This window comes from Seriola dumerili, unplaced genomic scaffold (genome assembly GCF_002260705.1).
Source record: "Seriola dumerili isolate Sdu_G_001 unplaced genomic scaffold, Sdu_1.0 BDQW01000200.1, whole genome shotgun sequence".
Lineage (NCBI taxonomy): Eukaryota > Metazoa > Chordata > Actinopteri > Carangiformes > Carangidae > Seriola > Seriola dumerili.
In genome coordinates, this window is record NW_019174455.1 from 1,131,495 (window position 1) to 1,153,912 (window position 22,418).

Genomic DNA, 22,418 nt, shown 5'->3' on the forward strand with positions numbered 1-22,418 from the left:
GACACAAGCCGGGGCCTGATCAACCCCGGCTGGGTCACCTGGGCGAGGGTGTCTGTTGTGAGACCCGAAACACCCAGTGAACCCAGGATACAACACTGATGATGTGTCTAAGTTGCACCAAGAGTGTTTATTAAAACAATGGACACATGAATTTCCCCTAGGGGATAAGTAAAGTATCTATCTATGATCATCTTGTTCTCTTTGGTCTTGTTATAAATTTCCACATACATTTTAACTTTAATTCAAGTGTGATTCATGTATTTCCCATCTCTCTGGGCTCTGTCTTAGAACAGATTAGGGCCACTGTGGGTAAAACTAGAATTATCTCCTCCCGGTAGCCATATTTCCTCCAACCAGCCAAGTTGCAGGAAATATGGCTACAGTCTCTCCTTTCTGAGTTACAGCATTGAATATGGCCACAACAGTTTTTGCAGAACATTATGATGGCACAGTGAAGTTGACCATTGACCATTTGGATAAAAAATGTCATCACTTAATTTTAAATTGTGTCATAATTAGTGTATGAATTTGTGGGTTGTGGCCAAAAATGTGTTTTGTGAGATCATAATGTGTCAGAAGTGATGAACTTCCCTCCAGGCGTTCCTGATATATTGCATTCACAAGAACACTCACTGTGACCTTTACCTTTGACCACCATTATCAAATCAGTTCATCGTTGAGTCCAACTGAGAGAACCTCAGGAGAGAACAGATCTTTTTCTCACGTGCAAACGTAGACATATACAATAAAACAATCAAAGAAAAGACAATAACAAATCAATAAATAAATTTAAATAAATAAATAATAAAAGAACATATTTCACATGTAACAAAGCCAGAGTTGGTGTTATATGCAGCATATCCAACTAAATAAATTCAACCGTTCAAGGTCTTAATAGCTTTTTTGTTTATAGCATCAACAAAGTGCAGGAAAGTTGGCTTGGTTCTTGCCCATTTTTTCTTATAAATATTTTCCAAAAAATAAAAAAAGTTGTATTACATACAACATGTGCTTCAATCTTATCTTAAAATATTGCATTGCATCAAACATAACTATTTAAATACTCACTTTAATTTCTTTTGGAAATCGGCTACATAAATTCAGAACATTCTTTTAAGGAGAGTATAGCTCTGAAGTTCTTAGTAGTTCTTAGTTCTTATAAAAACAGAGCCCGTTCATGTGTCATGTGTGGCAGTCAGGACAGAGCTCTGTCGTCACATAGGTGGTTCCAGAAGCCTTAAAATCATGTGACGCGGTGACGTCCTGCAGCGACTTAACGCCACCAAGGCGAACACTTTATCACTTTATTTATTTCACTTTATCACCACACTACAGAACGGTGAAGTTACTGTAACACAGCGGACTGTACAGTGAGTAGAGAGTGGTTTGACATAATACATCCATGGGTTTGACACAGTAACAGTGTGTGGTGTGTTCACAGGCAGTCTGCAAAACAAGTCCTGTCTGATCATTTACCGCCAACGGCAGCTCAATAAATGAAAACATGCGGGCTGCGCCCCCTCCTCTGTTTAAACCTCTGTCAACATGGCTGACATTTTTTACAGCGTACACCGATAGGCGGGTTACACGAAGCCTCAGACGTTTCTGCGCAGAGAGGAGTTTCGTTTCCGCGGAGTTCCCCGCCTTATTTTACTCATTGTACCAGGAAATATTGGAGTCATAAATGAAACAGACCGTCAGCTGGACGACACTTTAAACTGACCGGAGAGGACAACATGTCTGCCACCTTCCGCACCTTCATCCTGACGTTTTCAACACTATGTGGATCCACAGGTAACATCTGTCTGTTTTGTGTGTGTGTGTCACAGTTTGTGTATGTGACTGTTACTGGAACTGGAGTTGATAGGAATCATTGTGAATCCAGCCAACAGTGAAGTCGCTGTGACTGTGTCCTGACACTTTGTGACTGAACTTAATGAATCAGAAATGTGTTCTGTAGAAAAGCATGATCAGCTGTGTAAAAATGAGGCAGTCAGATCATTTGTGTTAAATTTGTTTTTCTAAAATCCCAGGTGGGATTCTGTAAGTGAAATTAACTTTGACTTAGTATCACTCTGGGTTACAGTAAGTTAAGACTGTGACATTACCTTGTTGTGTTGTCACAAGTCGTCCGCTCACGGAGCAGTTATTAGGAACACCAGATAGAACAGGTCCAGTGTCTCTTTCACATTTCCAGAGATCAAACGTTCATGAACACTTCTGACAGTGGAGAGGGAACACACTTGGTAGTTCCTCAGTTCTTCATGTCATGGATCCAGCAGATGTTGAAACTTTCCTCTGAGACTCTGCTCCATGTTGACATGATGGATCACATCATTTCTGCTGATTCTACTGGATTCAGATCTGGAGACTGGGGGGTCAACTGAACTCACTGTCATGTTGATGATACCAGTTTGAGAAATGGAGCATGATCCTGCTGGAAGGAGCCATTAGAAGATGGTGAACTGTGGCCATGAAGGGATGAACATAGTCAGCAACAATACTCAGATAGACTGAGACAATCAGACCATGATTGATTGGTACGTTCCCCACACCATCACACCACCACCCCCAGCCTGGACTGTTGACACAAGGCAGGTTGTCTCCATGGATTCAGACTCTGACTCGACCATCTGCTGACTCAGCACAAATCCAGATCCATCAAGTGGTGAGTCTGTGTCCACTGCAGCCTCAGGTTCAGGTTCTGGTCTTGGTGGCAGGAAGTGGAACCTGATGTGGTCTCTGCTGGTGTAGGTTGGACGTGTTGTTCACTCTGAAGCTTCTCTGCTCAACACAGTTGTACAGAGTGGTTATCTGAGTGACCATAGCCGTAGACCTCTGACCTCTGTCATCAACACAGAGCTGCTGCTCACTGGACGCTTTTGTTGTTGCTCAATTCTGAGTAAAAACTCTAGAGACTGCTGAGTGTGGAGATCAGCAGTTTAGCAAAAACTCAGACCAGCAGTCATGTCACTGTCAAAGTCACTGAGTCACATTTTCCCTCATCAACAGAAGATCCTCACCTGGATCTACTGCTGCCATATGATTGGCTGATGGGATAATTACAGGTGTTAGTAATGTTAGTGTGTAAAGTATAGAGTGTAACTGATGACACTAACTTTGTGTCACATTGTGTTTGTATATGGCCTGTGCAGTGGTATCAGGGATCCTCAGCAGACCCACAAATGTCCACCTGACTTCCTACAACATGGATCTGGTGCTGAGGTGGAATGCATCTGAAGGGGCAACCAGCAACCTGGTCTACACAGTTGAGTACAAGTGAGTCCACATTGATCAAATAACACTAAACTAATAAACCCTCTGTGGTTTTGCTGCACAGCCATGACCTGTCTGTGTTAAACCCACAGCTGCCACAACACATTATTTCCATTACTGATTCAGAGAACAATCATTTAGTCTATAAATGGCAGAGAGTGATTAAAAAGATCCCATCATTTTCACATTCAGATTGTTGTATTCAGCCGACAGTCCAAAGCTGAGAGCTGTTCAGCTTCCTATCAAATAACCAACAGATGTCACATCTGAAAAACTGGACCTGGACATGTTTGGACACTTTAGCTTCAAAAAATGAATAAAAATTAATCAACTGATCATTTTAGCTTCACTGGTTTACATTCCTCTACAAGTCAAATGTTACTCAGTCACATACTTGTCACTCAAGAATTAGGGGTTGAGGGTCAGCAGGTATTAAAAGTAAAAAAAAACAAACCTTTGTAGTCATTTATTAAAGTGAATATGGGGACCTGCATCCAGCAGCAGGTACCAGTGAATATAAATTTGACACACACTGTTAAGAGCATGGAGAAACACAAGGTTTAGGTGGTCTAACATCACCATGATGAAATATTTCTACATACAGGTGTCATGTTTCCTTTCTGAATCTAAAATTGATCAAAATGATGATCAGTTTATCAATCACTCATTCTCCCAGTATTTTTTTTCTCCATCCCTGTCTACATGGTCGCGTTCAGCACACATCTGAAGAAAAAAGAACATAAGTGGACACTGGTGTAAACTGTAGTGATCTGAATAAAGACGTTCTCCAGGAGTTCAGGTTTGTCTGGTCCTCCAGAGCCTATCACAGGTATCACAGGGTTTCAACACATTCTGTACCAGAGGAGGAGATGACACAGAAACTGAACTGGAAAATCCTCCTGAGGTCACCGCTGTGGAAATGTTTTGTGTTCAGTACAGTTTGCAGGTCATGCTACACACAGGTACCACACACCTGCACAGGTAACAGGATATTTATGGCAGGATGTCTTCATAGAGACTGTAAAGAATAGATCTGACTGTGAAAACATTGTCACTGACACAGAGAACTCTACTTCCACTGAACTGTCTCATGTGCAGAGACTGCAGTTAAAAGAGCAGCCACTATATGGCAGACAGGGATCACTTCACCAACAGCTGTAGCACTGCTGGAGTGCACTGTATCAATGCTCCGCCCCTTGTTTATGCCTCTGTGCCGACAACAGTCCGTCCATCCCGTTCTCGTGGACACGATATCTCTGTAACGCCTTAAAGGAACAATCAATCACAATCACAATTTGGCACAAACAGTCACTCGGATTCAAGGACAAACTGATTAGATTTTGGTCGTCAAAGGTAAGGTAATGGTGACCTCACAAGACACTTTTTAGCCATAACTCAAGACTTCACACAGCAATTATGGCTGACTATGAAAATTTCACACAAATATTTCATATTTTCTATGACTCTGGATAAACAGGGATCTAATCTGAAAATAGTCTGAGTAGAGGAGGCAGACAACCACGAGGAGGTGATTCTACTTTTCCCAAACTGAATAGAATTTTCTAGTTCTCAGTTTGAATTCATATTCATATACATCTTTTATATGCTTGAAAATCTGATCATCACTGAAGTGTCTGTCATGAGAGAGCCAATAAAACAAACTGAATGGTCAAAGATGTCATGTTGACATTTTAGGTGTACTGATTGATTCACATCAGCTGATGCATTGAGTAACACGAAAACATTCCACCTTAAAAGTAGCCGGAGTGGCGGAATCAAAATATAATTAAAATCGCAATATGGCCTTTTGCAAACCCAAATCACAGGAGCTGCATTTTTTTTTGATGAAGGTAAAAAGTGTCACATTGTTCTTCATTGTTAGCATCATAAGACTTGTGGTGCTACAGAGACACCCTGGCCTACAAATCATATTCTCCAGACGTAAAGGAACATGTTTGTTTGGTACAACACCAACAAAAATCACATCATCATTTAAAATTTTTCAGTGGAAGTTAAATGCAAAAACTATCATTCCTACTGAAATCACAATATCTGCTGAAATATTCTTTTTTTTTTTGCATCTCATGCAGCCCTACTGCCAGTGGCCTCTGAGCTGCTCAGTGAATTGGCAAACATCCATTCATCATTCACTCTTCTGACAGTTTCTTTGTCTGTGCTGCATTTACACAGTCAGTCTGTTAAACCTGGACAGGTGTGCAGCTGGAAATGAAAGCTAGCTTGGATGTGTTCTCATAGCCTAGCCGGTTAGCTTAGCTTGACATCTGCCTGCACTCGACCAGAGAAGTTGAGTGGTTTCTTTGACACTGTGTTCTGTGGATGTGGATTATCAGGAGAAACAATGAGACTTTCTCAAAAGAGATTCTGTTGTTTTAAATTCCACTCACCTTCACTGTGGGATTACTGTGTGAATCCTGACTTTAATTTCTGAATCCTCAGATTTTCTCTCTGAATTCTTGAATTTATACCCCAAATAATTTTTTCTCATTTGGCCCTAATCCTCTTCCATAGCTAATCTGTTAGTTTGACACACTGCTGCCTTTTCTATTCTAGACACACACTTTCTTGCCCTCAGTTGAACATCGTGGGTTTTCCCAGCGTGCTCTTTGTACATTGTCATCACAGCACACTTGAAACTGAAATAAGTCCTGGCTGATGTTTGTCCACAGCACTACAGTCATACCCTACACAGTCGGCTGTGTGAACACCTCCGACCTTTTATGTGAGTTGACTCAGCTCAATCATCCCATCGTGGAGTATGGAAAGTACACCGGCAGAGTGCGGGCGCAGCTGGGGTCAGAGAGCTCGGCCTGGGTGGAGAGTAACCACATCACCCCGGACAAAGACAGTGAGTACACACTCTGTGTGTCATAATAAAAGTACTGTACCCGACATACAGGTGATCTGATCTCAAAAAGATGATTTTAGTATGTTGTACTCAGCTGATGAGTCAGCTGAGTTTTGATTTGATTATTGATCAGATAATTGATTGTTCTATCAAAAACATCTGGATGTTTATATGAACATTGGGTCAAATGATTGTGTGATTTAAAAGGTGACAAACTCAGAGGAAATGATTATTCACCTCTGCTATTCCCTTCAGAGCATTTTTTTGTCTCTCAGCTCATTGTTTTGGTTTAATGAACTGAAGTTTCACTGTTCTGGTTCAGTCTTACTGCAGCTGCAAACAGCTCTAAACAGCTGTAAAGAGCCTCTGTCCTCTACCTGCTCACAGCAAACAGCAGACAGACAGGCTGCAGTGCAAAAGTCTAAATAACCTCCTCTCTAACCACTTCTCGACTGCGATGGAACACGTCATGAGGTCAAGGAAAGATGTGAAGGAGAGTTCATCAGTACTTAGGAAAAGAATCTGACTGCACTTCCACTAATCTTTTTTTATTTATTTATTTATCACACATGGATGATAAATCCTCCTTTCCTAACCACAAACACAAAACAGGACTGAAATGTTGATATAAGATAAAGATATACATGTAGAGAAATATGAGCCATTAAAATAATAATTAAATAGAAATAAGGAACTGAGCAAGAGATCAGAATAAATAATATTCAGACATAAGTACATAGTTTGCTGATATAAACACTGGAGGGGATGTAGTGAAACAACAACACGTATAGACTATAGTATTTTGTTATGATGATGTTATTATTAACTATAAATTCAGTCTGTTTGTTCTTCATGATGACTCCTGACTGATTTAAAGAGAATAAATCTATATTTATGGATTAGGGCTTCAGTCGATCAGACAAGGATTTCCATCAGTTCTGGATCAAGTCACAAACATAAAACAGCTGCTCTGATGTTTCTACATTTATGTGGGTCTGCTGTGGTGAAACTACAATGGTGCATTGCTTTAAATGTTGCTGCAGCACGCAATTGTGGGACGGTATTATCTCCTTTCCTTTCGTAAAGGAAGGTCCAGTGTTTCCTATACTAAAGGAAATAAGATAGGAAACATTGAGGCTCCTTTCCTCATCATTTAGGGAAGTGGAGCAGCTGTGATCATGGCTGCTGCTCAGATACTTCAGCTCATTTCCCTCAGTTTCAACCTTCATAAGAAAAAAAGACTTTTCAACCACAGCTTCAGTCAGAGAGCAGCTGATGAACGTAGTGGAGCATTTAGCAGCTAAGATATTTCCCTAAGAGCTAAAGAGGAAGGGAACACTGGACGCATGCTAATAGCTCTGTGACTGCTAACATGTGAGCATATGAGTTTTTATGGTGATGATATGTCAAATGTGTGAGTGATATGTAGCTTGTTGTAAAGAAAAATTGATTAATGATGCAGTGTGGCTTTGTTTCAAATTATCATGGTAACTGTTAGTGTTGTCTATTATTTTAATATCAGAATCTCTTTCAAAGACCTGGGTTGAGCTCAAATGTGCTTGAATTTATTTTATAGTGTAGAAGTTGAATCCACAGTTCCATCCAGAACAGTTTATCTATAATATCCCAGATTAACAGTTCACACACTGCTGGACACACACTGTTCATCATGGCTGTTCATACATCACTCATTAATCTGACGTTTAGTGAAGTACTGATTGAGCCGTGGCGTTAGCATCGTTATACTGTAACTCAAAGAATGAACACACCCATTGTGGCTGTCACCTGAAAACTCTTGTGTTAAATACATCTTCATTTTGTTGTTTTTGTTTTACCTTTCAGACACACAAAGAAGTGGAGTGTTAAAAACCTCTCACAGGTGGTGAATTAACAGAAGGATGACTAAACAATGACTACAAACTGTTAGATATCTCTGTAGTTATATCAAATCAAGTCAAACACTTACGACTGTCAATGTTGCTTTTTTTCAGTACTTTATTTCACATTTTGTGCTGTTAAACAAGCTGCTGTCCTTCCCACTCTCCTCTCCTCTTCGTCTTCCTCAGCCGTCATTGGTCCACCTGGGGTCTCTCTCCTCTCAAACGGGGCGACCATTGAGGTCAGCATTAAGGACCCGATATTCAAAGTGTCGGCGCTTAGGAACATCTACATCTCTGCCACATACAACGTCAGCTACTGGAAGGATGGCCAGAAGGAGAAGGTGGATGCACTGGTTTTTACCTCACAATTATAGTTCTTGTGTGGGATACTGGGAGGAACCATTATGTTTGGCCACCATGACAGAAACATCTTATTGATCTAAAGAATATTATGTCACAAGAAGAATAAAAAACACTAAGTTATTTATAGTAGTAAATATAGTATTTATTTTAGGGTATCATTTGTCTGCAGAGTGTAGAAACTGATCATGTACCAAAGGGTAGCTGATGTCAGATTATTTAACTATTGACATCACAGTTTTAAAGTGAAGTTCATGCCCAGCTGTTTTAAAGTCTACTGATTGCCTTCTTGGCAGTGTCTAATTCCACCCCTAACTCCCAGCTAATCCAAACATGTGCAAAGAGTAGGAGCGCGGGTGTGGAGCTGGTTTAATAACTGGAAAATATATACTCTCATTAGCATCGTTAGCACAGCTGGGTTTCTTGCTTAAAGGCTAATTCACTGGCTAATTAGCTAGCTAACGAGCTAAGCTAACAAGGTATACTGAGGTATGATGAGTGTAGGCACAGATACCTGCTAATTAGTGCTAACATAAATAAAATAATAGTAGAATTTGACTCACAAGTAAAAACAGTAGCAGAGACTTCCTCATGTTCTATTAGTCAGTCAACAACGAAGTCATGTTATCCTTCTGATATTTACATGACGAGCCAACACCACAAACAGAGAGGTCATGTTCACTGACTGAGTTAGCTGAGGACACGCCGAGCAGACAGCTAGCTGCTAGACACCTGTCGCTCAAAGAGGTCACGCCCTCAATTAGACATAACTTTAAACCTTAGTAAAATGTAAACAGGTGAGTTATTTAAACAGTTGTAATGAAGGAGGAAATTAGCTCTAGAGACCAAAACTGTTTTTGTACCAGTTATTTCTGCTGTAAAGTTGGACATTTTAACATGGGAGTCTATGGAGATTGACTCACTGTTGGAGCCAGACCCTAGTGGTCATTAGAGGAACTGTAGGTTTTGGCACAACCAGTGGTTTGTGACCTTTTGTCTCCTGACCTCTCAAACATGAGAATGTGGTCAGGTCACGGCTCAGATGTTAACAGCTTCACCAAACAGGGATGTTTCCTCTAAACTTCTCATATGGTTTCAGCTCAATAAATGTTCAGATGATCCAATATCTCACCAATAATCAAAGATCAGAGAAAAAAAAATGAAAAACTGACAGATTAGTGTATCTTGTGAATCATGTGACTCAGATTTACCTGTGTCCCTGTTTATTAAACTGTATATACTGTTAAACCAGCTTCACCTGCAGCAGCTACAGCTGCTGATCACTGAGGCTTCAGTATTAATGATGCCAGATATAATAATATGTCGTTCAGAGAAATCAGACCAGGACTTTTATGCCTTCACTACATTTTACTGATATTACTTGTGTGTGTACATCTTTGTATTAGTACTGTAGATGTGAATACGTCCTCCACCACTGCAGACATGTCCACAGACTGCTGGGAGAGTGGCTGCAGAGCCACCCCTGCTGGTATTTACATAATCTCCAGCTCATTTTAAAGGAGCTGAATGTGTCTTGTTTTCCATTAGACAATAAAGTTATTATCTTAGCTGCTGTCCTTACTGTGGGGTAATTAGTTGAAACTATGTGTGAACTTTCAGCAGTGGAAGTAACAAGAGGTTTGATGTGTAAATGCAGCATAATAGTTATCAACAGTAATCATCATCCTCAACTGAGTGCTGACTCCAGCCTGGAAACATGCTGTTGTTTAACAGGTAACATGACCTATGTTAACATCCTAGTTTATGTCAGGATGCTAGAATTAGCTAATTAGTGCTAATTACAAAGGACAGATATAGCTGATGTGCTCTATTTTCAGAGTGCTTTTGTAGAAAAAGATGTTCAGGTGTATATCTCAGGTGAAGCATGAGTGCTGCTATATAAACATACAGAGTGTGGACTGACTCCATATCTGGACATCCTCATCAGCCTTAAAGCAAAGTGTTTGTTCAGTAAATGACCAAATAAAAAGATATTTCCTGTGTTCCTGACCTTTTGTAACCCTTCCATGAAACTTGGACATATTGAGTCCCTTCACAACATGAAGATTTAGCATGACATACTTATCTAGTTTACATTGACCATGGCTGTGTCACCATGATGTGAGTTCATTCTGTCACCATGTATTTTACAGTAATCCTCACTTATCCACTACACTGTAGCTTCAAGATGACAGTCTCTGTATCAGTCTGAGACTTAACAAGCTGAATCCCATCACACTGTTAACATACATTCAGTCCTGGAGGCTGAGGCTGGACCATGATGTCTCATCTTACTGTCCCTGTGGTGATGCAGCTGCTCACACACTGACAACCTCTCTGTGTTTTCCTACAGGCCAAACATATCAGCGACATACAGCAAAACCGGGTGGTTCTGATTGACCTGCACCCAAAGACCAGGTACTGTGTCCAAGTCCAAATCTGCACAGAGAGCAACCCCCACCCCAGTGAGCTCAGTACAGTTGTCTGTGAGAGTACCACCACAGGTAAGCTGAATTTTTAATTATTGATTTATTAGTGGAATAATCAGGAGCTGGATTGGTGCTGATCCACCTGCAACTTTCACCACAGCCTGCAGGGGTTTGATCTGCAGGTCATTCCTATATTCTGATTACAACAAGAGACAGGCCTGTAGCCAGTCTAGTGGAGGGGCTGTGGGGATGGCAGTGTCAGCTGGTCGGTCAGTTAGTCCACTACTGGTCCTACATGAAATCATGGTTCCTGGACAAGCCAGACTCTGGTGCTCCCCTGGCTGCCTATTTGGTTCTTATTGAAATGTCTAGACAACAATTGGATGGATTGGGAGGAAAACTGGTTCAGACCTTCATCTCCTTCTCAAGAGAGTTGAGTCAATTTCCAGTTTTGCCAATCTGATTCAGTCTGGTCTGCTCTGGTCCAGTCTAGTCCAGTCAGGCCTGGTCCAGTCCGGTGTAGGAGCTTAAACCAGTTTGATTTTATGTGAACTGGCTGAACAGAAATTTATCATTGTGACAGTTTCTGGTAAATTAAAAAGTAAGGGACAGTGCTGAGTCAAAGCAACACCTGTCGAAAATGCAGAAATATTAGGTAGGAATTCTTCCCAAAGTTTGATCAAAAATACCCCGAATTTAAAAGTTTCCTCTGTCCTGGGGGAAAAGATAGACTGTGCAATGTTGGCTACTAAACATGTCACTTCCTGTCACAACATAAGACTGCTGTATACAGAAATATAGAAATCAAATGTATTTACTACCACTGTCTCCTTTTTCTTTATTTATTTAACAACTGCTTTTACATATGTGTACGTATATGTTTATGTATGTGTATATTTGCATATGTACTATATACAGTATATGTGCAGGTATATGTGTGTATGTATATGTACATAATTTAATTGCTTTTTTCCCTTTTCTTTATTTCATTATACATTTATTTCATTAATTCTATTAATAATTATATTGTATTTTATTATATAAATATCGTTGTTGACATTTTTTTAAATTTAATTCCATTGAATGATTGTAATTGTGTTTTGGCAACGCAATGAAAATGTCATGCCAATAAAACCTGTTGAATTGAATTGAAAAAACACTGCTCTACTATGTTGTTACCAGTTTATTGGGAACACCTGTACAATAAGAAGCAATCAAAGTGATTCTCACTCTCTGACTCGTGTGGCGTTTTGCTGTGATAAAAATCGTAATGCTCCAGACAATGACAACAGTAATTTAAGAATGTAAACATACTGATAACTCCTGCTCTTGGTCTGTTTCTCTGTAGATGAAGCTCCATGGATGGCAGCCGTCCTCGCATTCGTCCCCATGGCGGTGGCAGTGGCTCTGTTGGTGGTTGGGGTTGTGTACCGGGAAAGTATGTCCCACTTTTTTTGTCCCAAAGATGCCCTGCCTCAGCACTTCAAAGAGGTGTGTGTGTTTATATGGATCTGCATGTATGTTCAGCTGTATGTGTGTTCAGTTCTGAAGTGGACCCTTTACCTGGATTATTTGTCCAGGTGTTTTCTTGGTTCTTTTAACACAAACCTGAATCCATCTGCCTCATTCCTGACCTCAGTATCTGCTGACGCTCCCTGACCCCACCATCTACCAGGCCATGAGGAACTCCCACCCACCAGAGGAGATCTACCACCAGATCAGTGTCATCACAGACCACAGGACTGTGGAGGAAGGGGGCCTTCTGGAGGTAGCAAGGACTTCGTGCAGCAAACAGCCTGATGTCTCAGTGGGGGGGATAGAAGACATGACCAGCATGGACACTGAGAAACAGTGAAAGATTCAGAAAAGATTCTGCAGCTGTCCATTATTATTATTGTAACTGTGAAGAGTCACAGAGACGTGGAGCTACAGGACTGAGAGCTCATCCAGGTGATGTCATCTCTGTGCTCTTCAGTCTTCGTGTTGCTCATGGTGACACACTATGTAACTGAAGGAGCATAACATGCCCCAGTGGAGCTGCCCACACTAAAGGATTTATGGCAGTTGTGTCCCAAGATATTCACCCACCATCCTCTGTGTATGATTGTGTATTTTGTAACTGTATGAACCTCCATTCACTGAACACAAAATAGTTTTCAATGTCTCATTGTGGCAAGATGAAGGTTTTCTTAATGAAAATAAATACAGACCTCAGATCAGTGAAGTCAACATAACGTCCAGGGTTTTAGATCAATGTTGTTCAGTTGAGTTTAAATAAAGTCAGTGTTTGAATATGTGATAAGGTGGTGTCTCATTTAGTTTGGTTTGCTCTGACATCAAAGGACATATGGTACACAACAAACAGAGTAACAGCCCAGAGGTCTGTACTACAAAGTAAGTCCAACATAACCAGGATAACTTTTCATTATCTAGTTAAACTGAACCTAACATTGTCCTGATCACCTGTCCTATGAAGCTGGTTATCTACTGGGTCAGTTAACTCTGGGTTTACCTGTCCAGGTACGAGCACATCATGAGAACGAGGCAGAGTCGTTAATTATAAGCAACATCGACAGAACCATGAATAAAGTAGTAATATGATATGAGCAGAGACACTGATACCTGCAGGTAAGTTCAGTTATAGTGACGTCTTAAAGTGAAATTCAACAAGGTGAAATGTAAACAATGTGATCACAATACTGGAATAAAAAAGAAACACTAGAAATAATTGTAATTATTAAAGTCAGACTAAGGATATATTGAAAACAACATGAATTATCATTAAGTTTCTCACTGAATATTTTGCTCTTCAGTCTGATGATGAACAAACTGTCATGAACATGTGAAGCAGATAAAAGTTAAAGTTAATGTCAGACTGTTTCTGCTGCAGAGAGAAAGAAAAGAGAGAAAGAAGAGGAGAGAAGTAGCTGATGTCTGAAGAGTCAGTCTGACTGAAATGTTCATTTATAATGGTGGAAATATTGATCAGTGTGTGGATCATTGTTGGTTTAGTTTTTATTTCTCCTCATTGTTCTGAGCTGCAGTGATGAAGAAGAGAGTAAAAGCTTCATCACTGTCAGGAATCCTGTCGGATTAAACAATCTGTGTTCTGTTCAAATGAGGTTCCAATAGTTATTTTGTAGTTATTTAATAGATAGATTGATACTTTATTTATCCCCTAGCGGAAATTCATGTGTCCATTAGCTCATTGTTGATAATAATAATATTAATAATAACAATAATAACAGTTGATAATAAATAAACGGGACGTTTGCTGCTGCAGCTGCTTCTCTGTCCTGCCACAATGTTGTGGAGAGGATGGTTGGTATTGTCCAAGATGGCCTCCATCTTACATTGAATGCGTCTCTCCACAACAGTCCTGAGTGAGTCCAGACTCCTGCCAAGCACAGACCCAGCCTTTTTGACCAGCTTGTCCAGTCTCCTTGTGTTCGTGTCGGACATGCTGCTGCCCCAGCAGACTGCAGCATAAAAGAGTATACTGGCCCCCACTGACTGATAAAACATGTGCAGCATTTCACTGCAGATGTCAAAGGACCTGAGCCCCCTGAGGAAAAAGAGCCGGCTCTGCCCCTTCAGGTAGATGGCATCCGTGTTCAGGGACCAGTCCAGTTTACTGTCCAGGTGCACACCTAGGTATTTATAAGTGTGCACCACCTCAATGTCCTTCCCTCGAATGTTGACTGGCAGAAGGGTGGGCCTAGACCTTCAAAAGTCCATGACCATCTCCTTGGTCTTGGAGGTGTTCAGAAGGAGGCAGTTCTTGTCGCTCCATTCACTGGAGGCCATCATCAGATCCCTGTACTCCTCTTCCTGCCCGTTCCTGATACACACAACAATAGCTGTGTCATCCGAGTATTTCTGGATGTGGCAGGACTCAGAGTTGTATTTAAAGTCGGCCGTATACAGGGTGAACAGGAACTGAGCCAGAACAGTCCCCTGTGGAGCCCCAGTGCTGCTCATCACTGTCCCTGAGACACAGTTACCCAGCCTGATGTACTGTGGTCGTCTTGTCAGGTAATCCACAATCCAGGACGTGAAGTAGGGATCCATCCCCATCCCTTCCAGCTTGTCTTTAAGGATGGGGGGCTGGATGGTGTTAAATGCACTTGAAAAATGAAAGAACATAATCCTCATGTAACCACCTGGCTCATCCAAGTAAGAATGGGTGGAGGATGTAAAGGACGGCATCATCCACTCCAACATGTTCCTTGTAGGCGAACTGCCTAATGTGATAAACCCTCCTCTGTTTGTTAGAGGCTCTGTTTTAAAACCGGAGTAGCACATGGAAAGACTCAAACAGCAAAACATCCACTGATCTATACAAATATACTGATCTTTATTATTGATCACTTTATTGTAAACTCTTGTGTCCCTGTCAGGATCCTGTAGGAATGCTGTCAGTCTAAAGATAATACATCAACCTTCCCTTTAGACCTTAAGTTAAACTTGTTGTTTCAATATGCTGCAGACTTTTAATGTTAGAGAAACATAGGTCTCTAGAGTTCAAGCTCAACCAATCATGACTCATTGTAGACATGACATTTAAATATGTTTAAACCTTTTACATATAAACCTGGTGCTGTTGTGTGTTGGTCATGTTCACACAGACAGAATGGAAAACTGTGGAAGAAATTAAAGTTACTGATCAGTACATGTGTGTATTTGGGTTGTTTTAGAATCAGTAGGTGGGGGGACTTTTGTATTTTCTTATTGTTCAAATAAATCTGTCTCAGTGTGTTCTCAGTTAACATTTCTTGGTGCAAACATTTCACAAAGTGTTTAACAGAAGTGATGTGGACTAAATCAGCCAGTTCATAAAGTGGTGGGGACATGTCCCCAGTTACCCAGTGTAAATGACACTTATGACCATAACTGTTAACCTTCTTCCAGGTAAAATTAGGGTGGTGACCCTTTAATATTAGAGCAAGTGTGAAGGTGAAGTTTACAACACAATAACCAGTTGTCTAAACTTTGACATAGCTCTATCCTGGCGAAGTGACACTTACTTATAACTTAAAAGCCACTGCATGTTTGTTGTATGTTGCACAACAACAGTCTGGATGGACTTTGACTGACATACATGGAAATACATGAGGTGCCAGGAGGTGTCGCAGCAGCAAATACTGATGTTTGACCGGTCAGATACATCATCAGGTAGTGACAGCGTCTGGGCAACATCAGAGACCGCAGAAGATGGGCCCCTCGGCCCTCCGGACCAGCGGGGGCGCTAATGCGCGCCCTGGCTTTTTGCCGCGGAACAGCGCATGCGCGAACTGAAGGTGAGTTTCATCAGAGACAGTAGAGAGACTGTGTAGAGGATCTTTGGTTTCATCAGAGAATTTCTAAGTTTAGCGGCACCTGTTGTGCTAACGTTGTGCTACCGTTAGCTGCGAATGAGCTGCTGTTGTGCTAACGCTAGCCGCGACTGTGCCCGGTTTGTGTTAACACCTGTACGAAGAGTAAAGGGTCACGGACGTCTGTGTCCCACAGTCAGTCATTGTGAACCACCTGACACCAGGTAGATTATTGCTCCTCTGTAGTTACAGCTTACGTGACGATACAAGTACAGTACAGTACAGTACAGACTTTTCGGGTGGTAACACCGACCGATCTTACTGCCATGTTTTCTCTCTCTCTCTCTCTCTCTCTCTCTCTCTCTCTCTCTCTCTCTCTCGTCTTGTCCTCTCCTACAGAATAACTGGACCCTGCTGACGGGCAGACTGACAAACACACACCAGGATGGCCAGTGTGAGTCAAGTGTGTACCCAGTGTTAGTTTGGTGTTCCTTATAAAGTGATCACTGAGTGTATGTCTGGGTGGTGACAGATTGTGTTCCTTTACCATAAAAAAGTCTCAATGTAAATTTCGTAATTAGTCATTAGGAACATCCCTGATTAGAACAACTTGTTTTTCACCGTTTAGACTTTTGAACACAAAGTGTGTCAATATGCTTCCCTGACTTGTTTTGTTCCACTGTGAATATGACACTCAGTAAAGACTATGTAGTTGTGTGATGTGTGTGTTGTGTTGTGCTGTGTTCAGGTGCTGTGCCGCAGAGCCAGGCTGGTCACTTATCTCCCTGGACTTCATGTGTTGGTGCATCGTGTGGCTGGAGCTAGAGCCTTCACTGCTGGATCCTCAGGCTCTGATGAGCCCCATGTAGCCCTCAATCCACCTGACATGGGTATGTCATGCATGTTTTTATTTTACAGTTTAACATGAAGTAGTTGGAGTGGATTTTAAGATGTAAAATGAAGCTGGTATGGGTGATATAGTGTGTGTCAAAAACCTGGATTTTGTGTGAAACCTGAATTTTCACACATCGTGTACTTTAAGGACTGCGGACAGTTTGGCCTGATGAGAGCATGGGGCCTTTTGGGCCCCAGGACCAACGCTTCCAGCTGCCAGGTAATGTGGGTTTTGAGTGCCACCTAGAAGGACTAGCAGAGAAGAAGAGGAGCCTGCCACATAAGATGGTCCCTGACGTACTGTCGGCTCCGTCCAGTAGTGAGAGACACGAGTTCATACTGGCGCAGTTCATCGGAGACTTCTATGTAAGTGTGATGATGTTAACATGAGAACAGAAAGACTTAGGAAATACATTGTATTGACAGTGGTCAGTCTTAATATTAATTTCTGATGTAATTAATTACACCAGGATCCCTCAGACCGCTTTTCGGTCTAAAGTCAGAGGCTGTGATCTATGTGATATTGTTATTATTATTTTTATTGTAGTATTAAATTTATATTTAATTTGTCCTGCCACACACATACACACACACACACACACTGCTACCAGCTGACTGTCATTGAAGCTCTGTGTGTGTAGGTGCTGCGTTGTGATTAAACATGTCACTTAGTTTGTCTTCTCAGCTGCTGCTGTTCATGGTTGTAAATAGAAGGGTTCTAACGGGGAAGTGAAGGGACAGTCAACAGGACAGAGACATAAACAGCTGATTCTTGCTGATTTCCCATGAGCAGTGGGTATTTTATATTTTATTCCTCTTTGCTGGAGACAGTCAGAGCCAGGCATGTTGTTTTCATGTAGTCCGTCTGTCTGCCCCATTCTCGTTGACACGACATCTCAGTAACACCGTGACAGAACCTCTTTCTCAAATTTGGCACAAACATTCACTTGGACTTTTGCCAGCATATGAAGTTTTTTAATAATCTCATATCATATGCACACTGTGATCATTTTTACAAAGTACTCTGAAGTAGCTTTGTTCAATAAACTTTCTCCACAGTGTCACTTCACTGTAGCTCAACTTCCTCCTGTGCAAAGCAACTGTAAACCTGTAAAGCTGTGTTTTTAAAGTAGCTTCTCCAACAATGATTATTCCTTTTATTTTGTTTTTACAGACACACACAGATATACAGTTAGGCCCAGAAATATTTGGACAGTGACACAAGTTTTGTTATTTTAGCTGTTTACGAAAACATATTCAGGATACAATTATATAATCAATATGGGCTTAAAGTGCAGACTCTCAGCTGTAATTTGAGAGTATTCACATCCAAATTGGAGCAAGGGTTTAGGAATTACAGCTCTTTAATACGTAGCCAAGTCTTTTTCAAGGGACCAAAAGTAATTGGACAATTGACTCAGAAGGCTGCAAAAAAAAATAACAAGGCTGCATGGGCTCTTCCCTCATTAACCTGTCATCAATTAAGCAGTTAAAAGGTCTGGAGTTGATTCCAGGTGTGGCGGTGGCATTTGGAAGCTGTTGCTGTGAACACACAACATGCGGTCAAAGGAGCTCTCAATGGAGGTGAAACAGACCATCCTGAGGCTGAAAAAAAGAAGAAATCCATCAGAGAGATAGCAGAAATGTTAGGAGTGGCCAAATCAACAGTTTGGTACATTCTGAGAAAAAAAGAGTGACTGGTGAGCTTGGGAACTCAAAAAGGCCTGGACGTCCACGGAAACAACAGTGGTGGATGATCGCAGAATCCTTTCCATGGTGAAGAAAAACCCCTTCACAACATCCACTCAAGTGAATAAAGAGAAGACTTCATGAGAGTAAATACAAAGGATTCACCACAAGGTGCAAACCATTAATCAGCCTCAAAAATAGAAAGGCCAGAATTGACTTTGCCAAAAAACACTGGAGCAAGCCATCACCTGTACCAGAATGATGGGAAGAAGAAAGTTTGGAGAAGAATTGGAACAGCTCATGATCCAAAGCACACCACCCTCGTAAACATGGTGGAGGCAGTGTGATGGCATGGGCATGCATGGCTTCCAATGGCACTGGTCACTTGTGTTTACTGATGATGTGACAAAACAGAAGCAGCCGGATGAATTCTGAAGTGTATAGGGATATACTTTCTGCTCAGATTCAGCCAAATGCAGCAAAGTTGATTGGATGGTGCTTCACAGTACAGATGGACAATGATCCAAAACATACTGCAAAAGCAACCCAGGAGTTTTTTTAAAGCAAAGAAGTGGAATATTCTGCAATGGCCGAGTCAATCACCAGATCTCAACCCAACTGAGCATGCATTTCACTTGCTCAAGACAAAACTTAAGGCAGAAAAACCCACAAACAAGCAACAACTGAAGACAGCTGCAGTAAAGGCCTGGCAAAGCATCACAAAGGAGGAAACCCAGCGTTTGGTGATGTCCATGGGTTCCAGACTTCAGGCAGTCATTGCCTGCAAAGGATTCTCAACAAAATATTGAAAAGTAACATTTTACTTAGGGTTATGTTTATTTGTCCAATTACTTTTGAGCCCCTGAAATGAGGAGCGTTTGTATAAAAATAGCTACAATTCCTACATGTTTAATCATATATTTTTGTTCAACCCCTTGAATTAAACCTTTAAAGTCTGCACTTCAATTCCATTGTAGTTGTTTCATTTCAAATCCAATGTGGTGGCATGCAGAGCCCAAATCATGAAGATTGTGTCACTGTCCAAATATTTCTGGGCCTAACTGTACACTGATATGTACACTGGATAGATGGAGAGAGCAGTCTGCTTCATGGGTCTTCTTGCCGATGTCACTTGAACATTTCCCATCCAGAACTCAGCATTACAGACTTGATCTGGTTCCACTCGTCAGTCTGTGGCTCTGATCTCTGTCAGTACCACCTTAACACGCCCCTGACACACGTGTGATACAACGAGGCCTTGTTTATGGAGCTCACTTGATTTTGTCTTATAGTCACAACAGTTCAGTACATAACTTCTCCTGTGTCAAGACTTGTGTTGCCATATAAACCTCATGAAGTCAAGCTACACACATCAGTATATCAGCTGTAATGTCAAACATGGACCAATCACTGGTTCATTTACAATCAAGGAACACAATGTAAGACCTACACACTAAGTGATGCACGCAGACTCCTACAGACAGCTCAGATCTGAACTGTGTGGATGAACCAACAGCCAACAGCTCCTCCATCACTGCTGTGTTCTTCTGTGTGTGTGTGTGTCTGTGTGTGTCAGGAGAATGACGACCCGGCCTCCTCTCAGAGAGTCAGTAGGGCTGAACAATACTTTGACAGCTCCAGTGTGGAGTGTGCCGTACAACCCTGTCCTGAGCTACTGCAGAGAGGTACAGCTCATACTCGTCACACCTTCATCCATAACATCCAGCTTCTTTCTCTTTGTTATTAAGAACCAGGTAAAAGCTGTTTTTACAGACTGGAGTGTCACTGTCTCTCCCTGATAACTCCGAGGTGTTTGACTCTGTGGATGTACCTCCTCCAGGTGAGAAGCAGTGTTTCTGTCTGACTCGTGCTCTCCTGATTGCATGATCAACAGATTTCCAGTCCATGTTTCCAGAGGCTCCATCCTCTGGTATGATGGTGGTGACAGTGACCCAGAAGACCCAAAAGGATATGACAGCATGGTGTGCTGAGGTGGAGGAGGAGAGGGAGCAGATGCTTGGGAAGGTGAGCTGGAGTTAGTTAGAACTAAAGATGCTGCTGCAGAGCAGATGTTTCTCCTGTCTCACACTTCATACTGTTTGTTTTTAGTTTTGCCCTCACATACACTGCAGGTTCCTCACATCTCTCTGGGGGAGGGAGAGGTAGTGAAAGACATGATGCCAGTCAGAAGATTTGAACAGCTAGAGAGAGCTCGGTAGTGTTGGGTGATATGACGGTGTACACCATGTAACAGTAGAAATGTGTTCATCAATAGAGATTTGGGGTGGGGTTGAGAGGGGAGGAATGGGGGAGAGAAGAGAGAGAGAGAGATCAGGGGCAGGATCAGATTGATAACAGTTGTTCCTCCACTGTGCAGTTTGTTGATGGAGCCAAAGAGATCTGCTACGCTCTGCAGAGAGACGGGTTCTGGGCTGACTTCATCGATCCCTCCTCAGGCCTGGCGGTAAGATACCACTTTCAGTGTAACTGTCACTCACACACACATACACAACATGATTGAATGATGAACAATTCAAGAGTGAATGCTACAGTGACCCTGTGACCATGGCTTCCATGACCTTCCACACATCTGTTTCATCAGCCTGCACAGAGATCACTGTCTGACTGAGTTGTAGTGTCCACTAACTGTGAAACAAAGTCCCAGCATCCAGTTTAATATTCAGTGTAGAGGAGCCATGATCACCTCCGGAGTCATAAGGCAGATGTGAACAGAAGCTCCCTGTGTTTGTTCATATATAGATGTCATGGTACTGTTACACTGTCCTCCGGTAAAATGTCCAGCAACCATTCAGAGAACATCAGCTGTTCATGACCAAACACACACATGTACTACACAAACTTGAGTATAACAAACTCTCAGGTCATGTTCACAGACACTACAGCTCAGTGTAGTGGTCTACAGCTCAGTATACTAGTTTGCTGCTGTTCCTCTGGAGAAACTGGATGATAACAGTGTATATTCCTCTCCAGTTCTTTGGCTCCTACACCAACAACACCCTGTTTGAGACGGACGACAGGTACCGTCACCTTGGGTTCCAGATCGAGGACCTGGGCTGCTGCAGAGTGATCCGACACACTGTGTGGGGTACACATGTTTTTGTTGGGACAATATTCACAGACGCACCGGCCAGCAGCCTTATCATGAAGAAGCTGATGAACACAGTTAAAACTGTGTGAGAACCTGCTCAGACAGTGGTTCATTGTTATCGGACTCCTCAGAGTTTGTATCTTATTATCTGATAGTGATATATTTTTAAAGATCCAGATGTCACAGGCTGAAACATGCTGTAATCACAATAAAGTGTTACTTCACTGAAATGGTGCTTTGATTCAGAGTAGTGTAAAACTGACGTCAGCAGGAGGAGAATCAACATATGGTCTATCTACACCAGCGTCAAACTGACTGACCAGGACCTGCAGCTGAACCCTTCTAGGATCCAGACGGCTAATAAAACTACCGTATTTTCCGCACTATAAGGCGCACTTAAAAGCCTTTAATTTTCTCAAAAAACGACAGTGCGCCTTATAATCCAGTGTGCCTTATATATGGATTAATTCTGGTTGTTATGGCTACCGTAGTCAGGAGCGTCGCGGAGTAATACATATGCTTCACCATAATATTACAGTGTGTGTATAAAGACCCCAAAATGGCACCTGTCAAGAGACACGCTTACGACGCGGACTTCAG

At 41.8% G+C, this 22,418-nt stretch overlaps 2 protein-coding genes across 4 annotated transcripts; both read left to right on the forward strand.

Annotated features, from left to right (window-relative positions):
- Positions 1 to 1,598: 1,598 nt before the first annotated feature.
- LOC111228122 (interleukin-10 receptor subunit beta-like) lies at positions 1,599 to 13,110 on the forward strand. Its single transcript, XM_022753942.1, has 7 exons — positions 1,599 to 1,794; positions 3,156 to 3,279; positions 5,964 to 6,142; positions 8,209 to 8,363; positions 10,736 to 10,886; positions 12,160 to 12,302; positions 12,451 to 13,110. The coding sequence occupies exons 1-7, from the start codon at positions 1,737 to 1,739 to the stop codon at positions 12,664 to 12,666; spliced, it is 1,026 nt and encodes a 341-aa protein (XP_022609663.1). The 5' UTR covers positions 1,599 to 1,736; the 3' UTR covers positions 12,667 to 13,110.
- Positions 13,111 to 16,075: 2,965 nt separating this feature from the next.
- LOC111228095 (methylmalonic aciduria and homocystinuria type D homolog, mitochondrial-like) lies at positions 16,076 to 22,048 on the forward strand. Of its 3 annotated transcripts, none has more exons than XM_022753905.1 (8): positions 16,076 to 16,111; positions 16,526 to 16,580; positions 16,875 to 17,016; positions 17,169 to 17,386; positions 20,286 to 20,394; positions 20,604 to 20,734; positions 21,087 to 21,173; positions 21,701 to 22,048. In XM_022753905.1, the coding sequence occupies exons 2-8, from the start codon at positions 16,572 to 16,574 to the stop codon at positions 21,905 to 21,907; spliced, it is 903 nt and encodes a 300-aa protein (XP_022609626.1). In that variant the 5' UTR covers positions 16,076 to 16,111; positions 16,526 to 16,571; the 3' UTR covers positions 21,908 to 22,048. The 3 variants fall into 3 exon arrangements, with proteins under 3 accessions (XP_022609626.1, XP_022609624.1, XP_022609625.1); XM_022753903.1 differs by lacking the exon at positions 16,076 to 16,111 and adding an exon at positions 16,118 to 16,350 and having other exon boundaries at positions 16,526 to 16,589; XM_022753904.1 differs by lacking the exon at positions 16,076 to 16,111 and adding an exon at positions 16,118 to 16,350.
- The last annotated feature ends 370 nt before the right edge of the window (positions 22,049 to 22,418 follow it).

Bases quoted from the DNA above. Each gene is read 5' to 3' on its own strand.
- LOC111228122 (XM_022753942.1), top strand. From the start codon at position 1,737: ATGTCTGCCACCTTCCGCACCTTCATCCTGACGTTTTCAACACTATGT. The intron at 3,280-5,963 runs GTGAGTCCACAT...GTTTGTCCACAG, and splicing joins GTCTACACAGTTGAGTACAA to CACTACAGTCATACCCTACA. The intron at 12,303-12,450 runs GTGTGTGTGTTT...TCCTGACCTCAG, and splicing joins TGCCTCAGCACTTCAAAGAG to TATCTGCTGACGCTCCCTGA.
- LOC111228095 (XM_022753903.1), top strand. The intron at 17,387-20,285 runs GTAAGTGTGATG...TGTGTGTGTCAG, and splicing joins AGTTCATCGGAGACTTCTAT to GAGAATGACGACCCGGCCTC. The intron at 20,735-21,086 runs GTGAGCTGGAGT...TCCACTGTGCAG, and splicing joins GGGAGCAGATGCTTGGGAAG to TTTGTTGATGGAGCCAAAGA.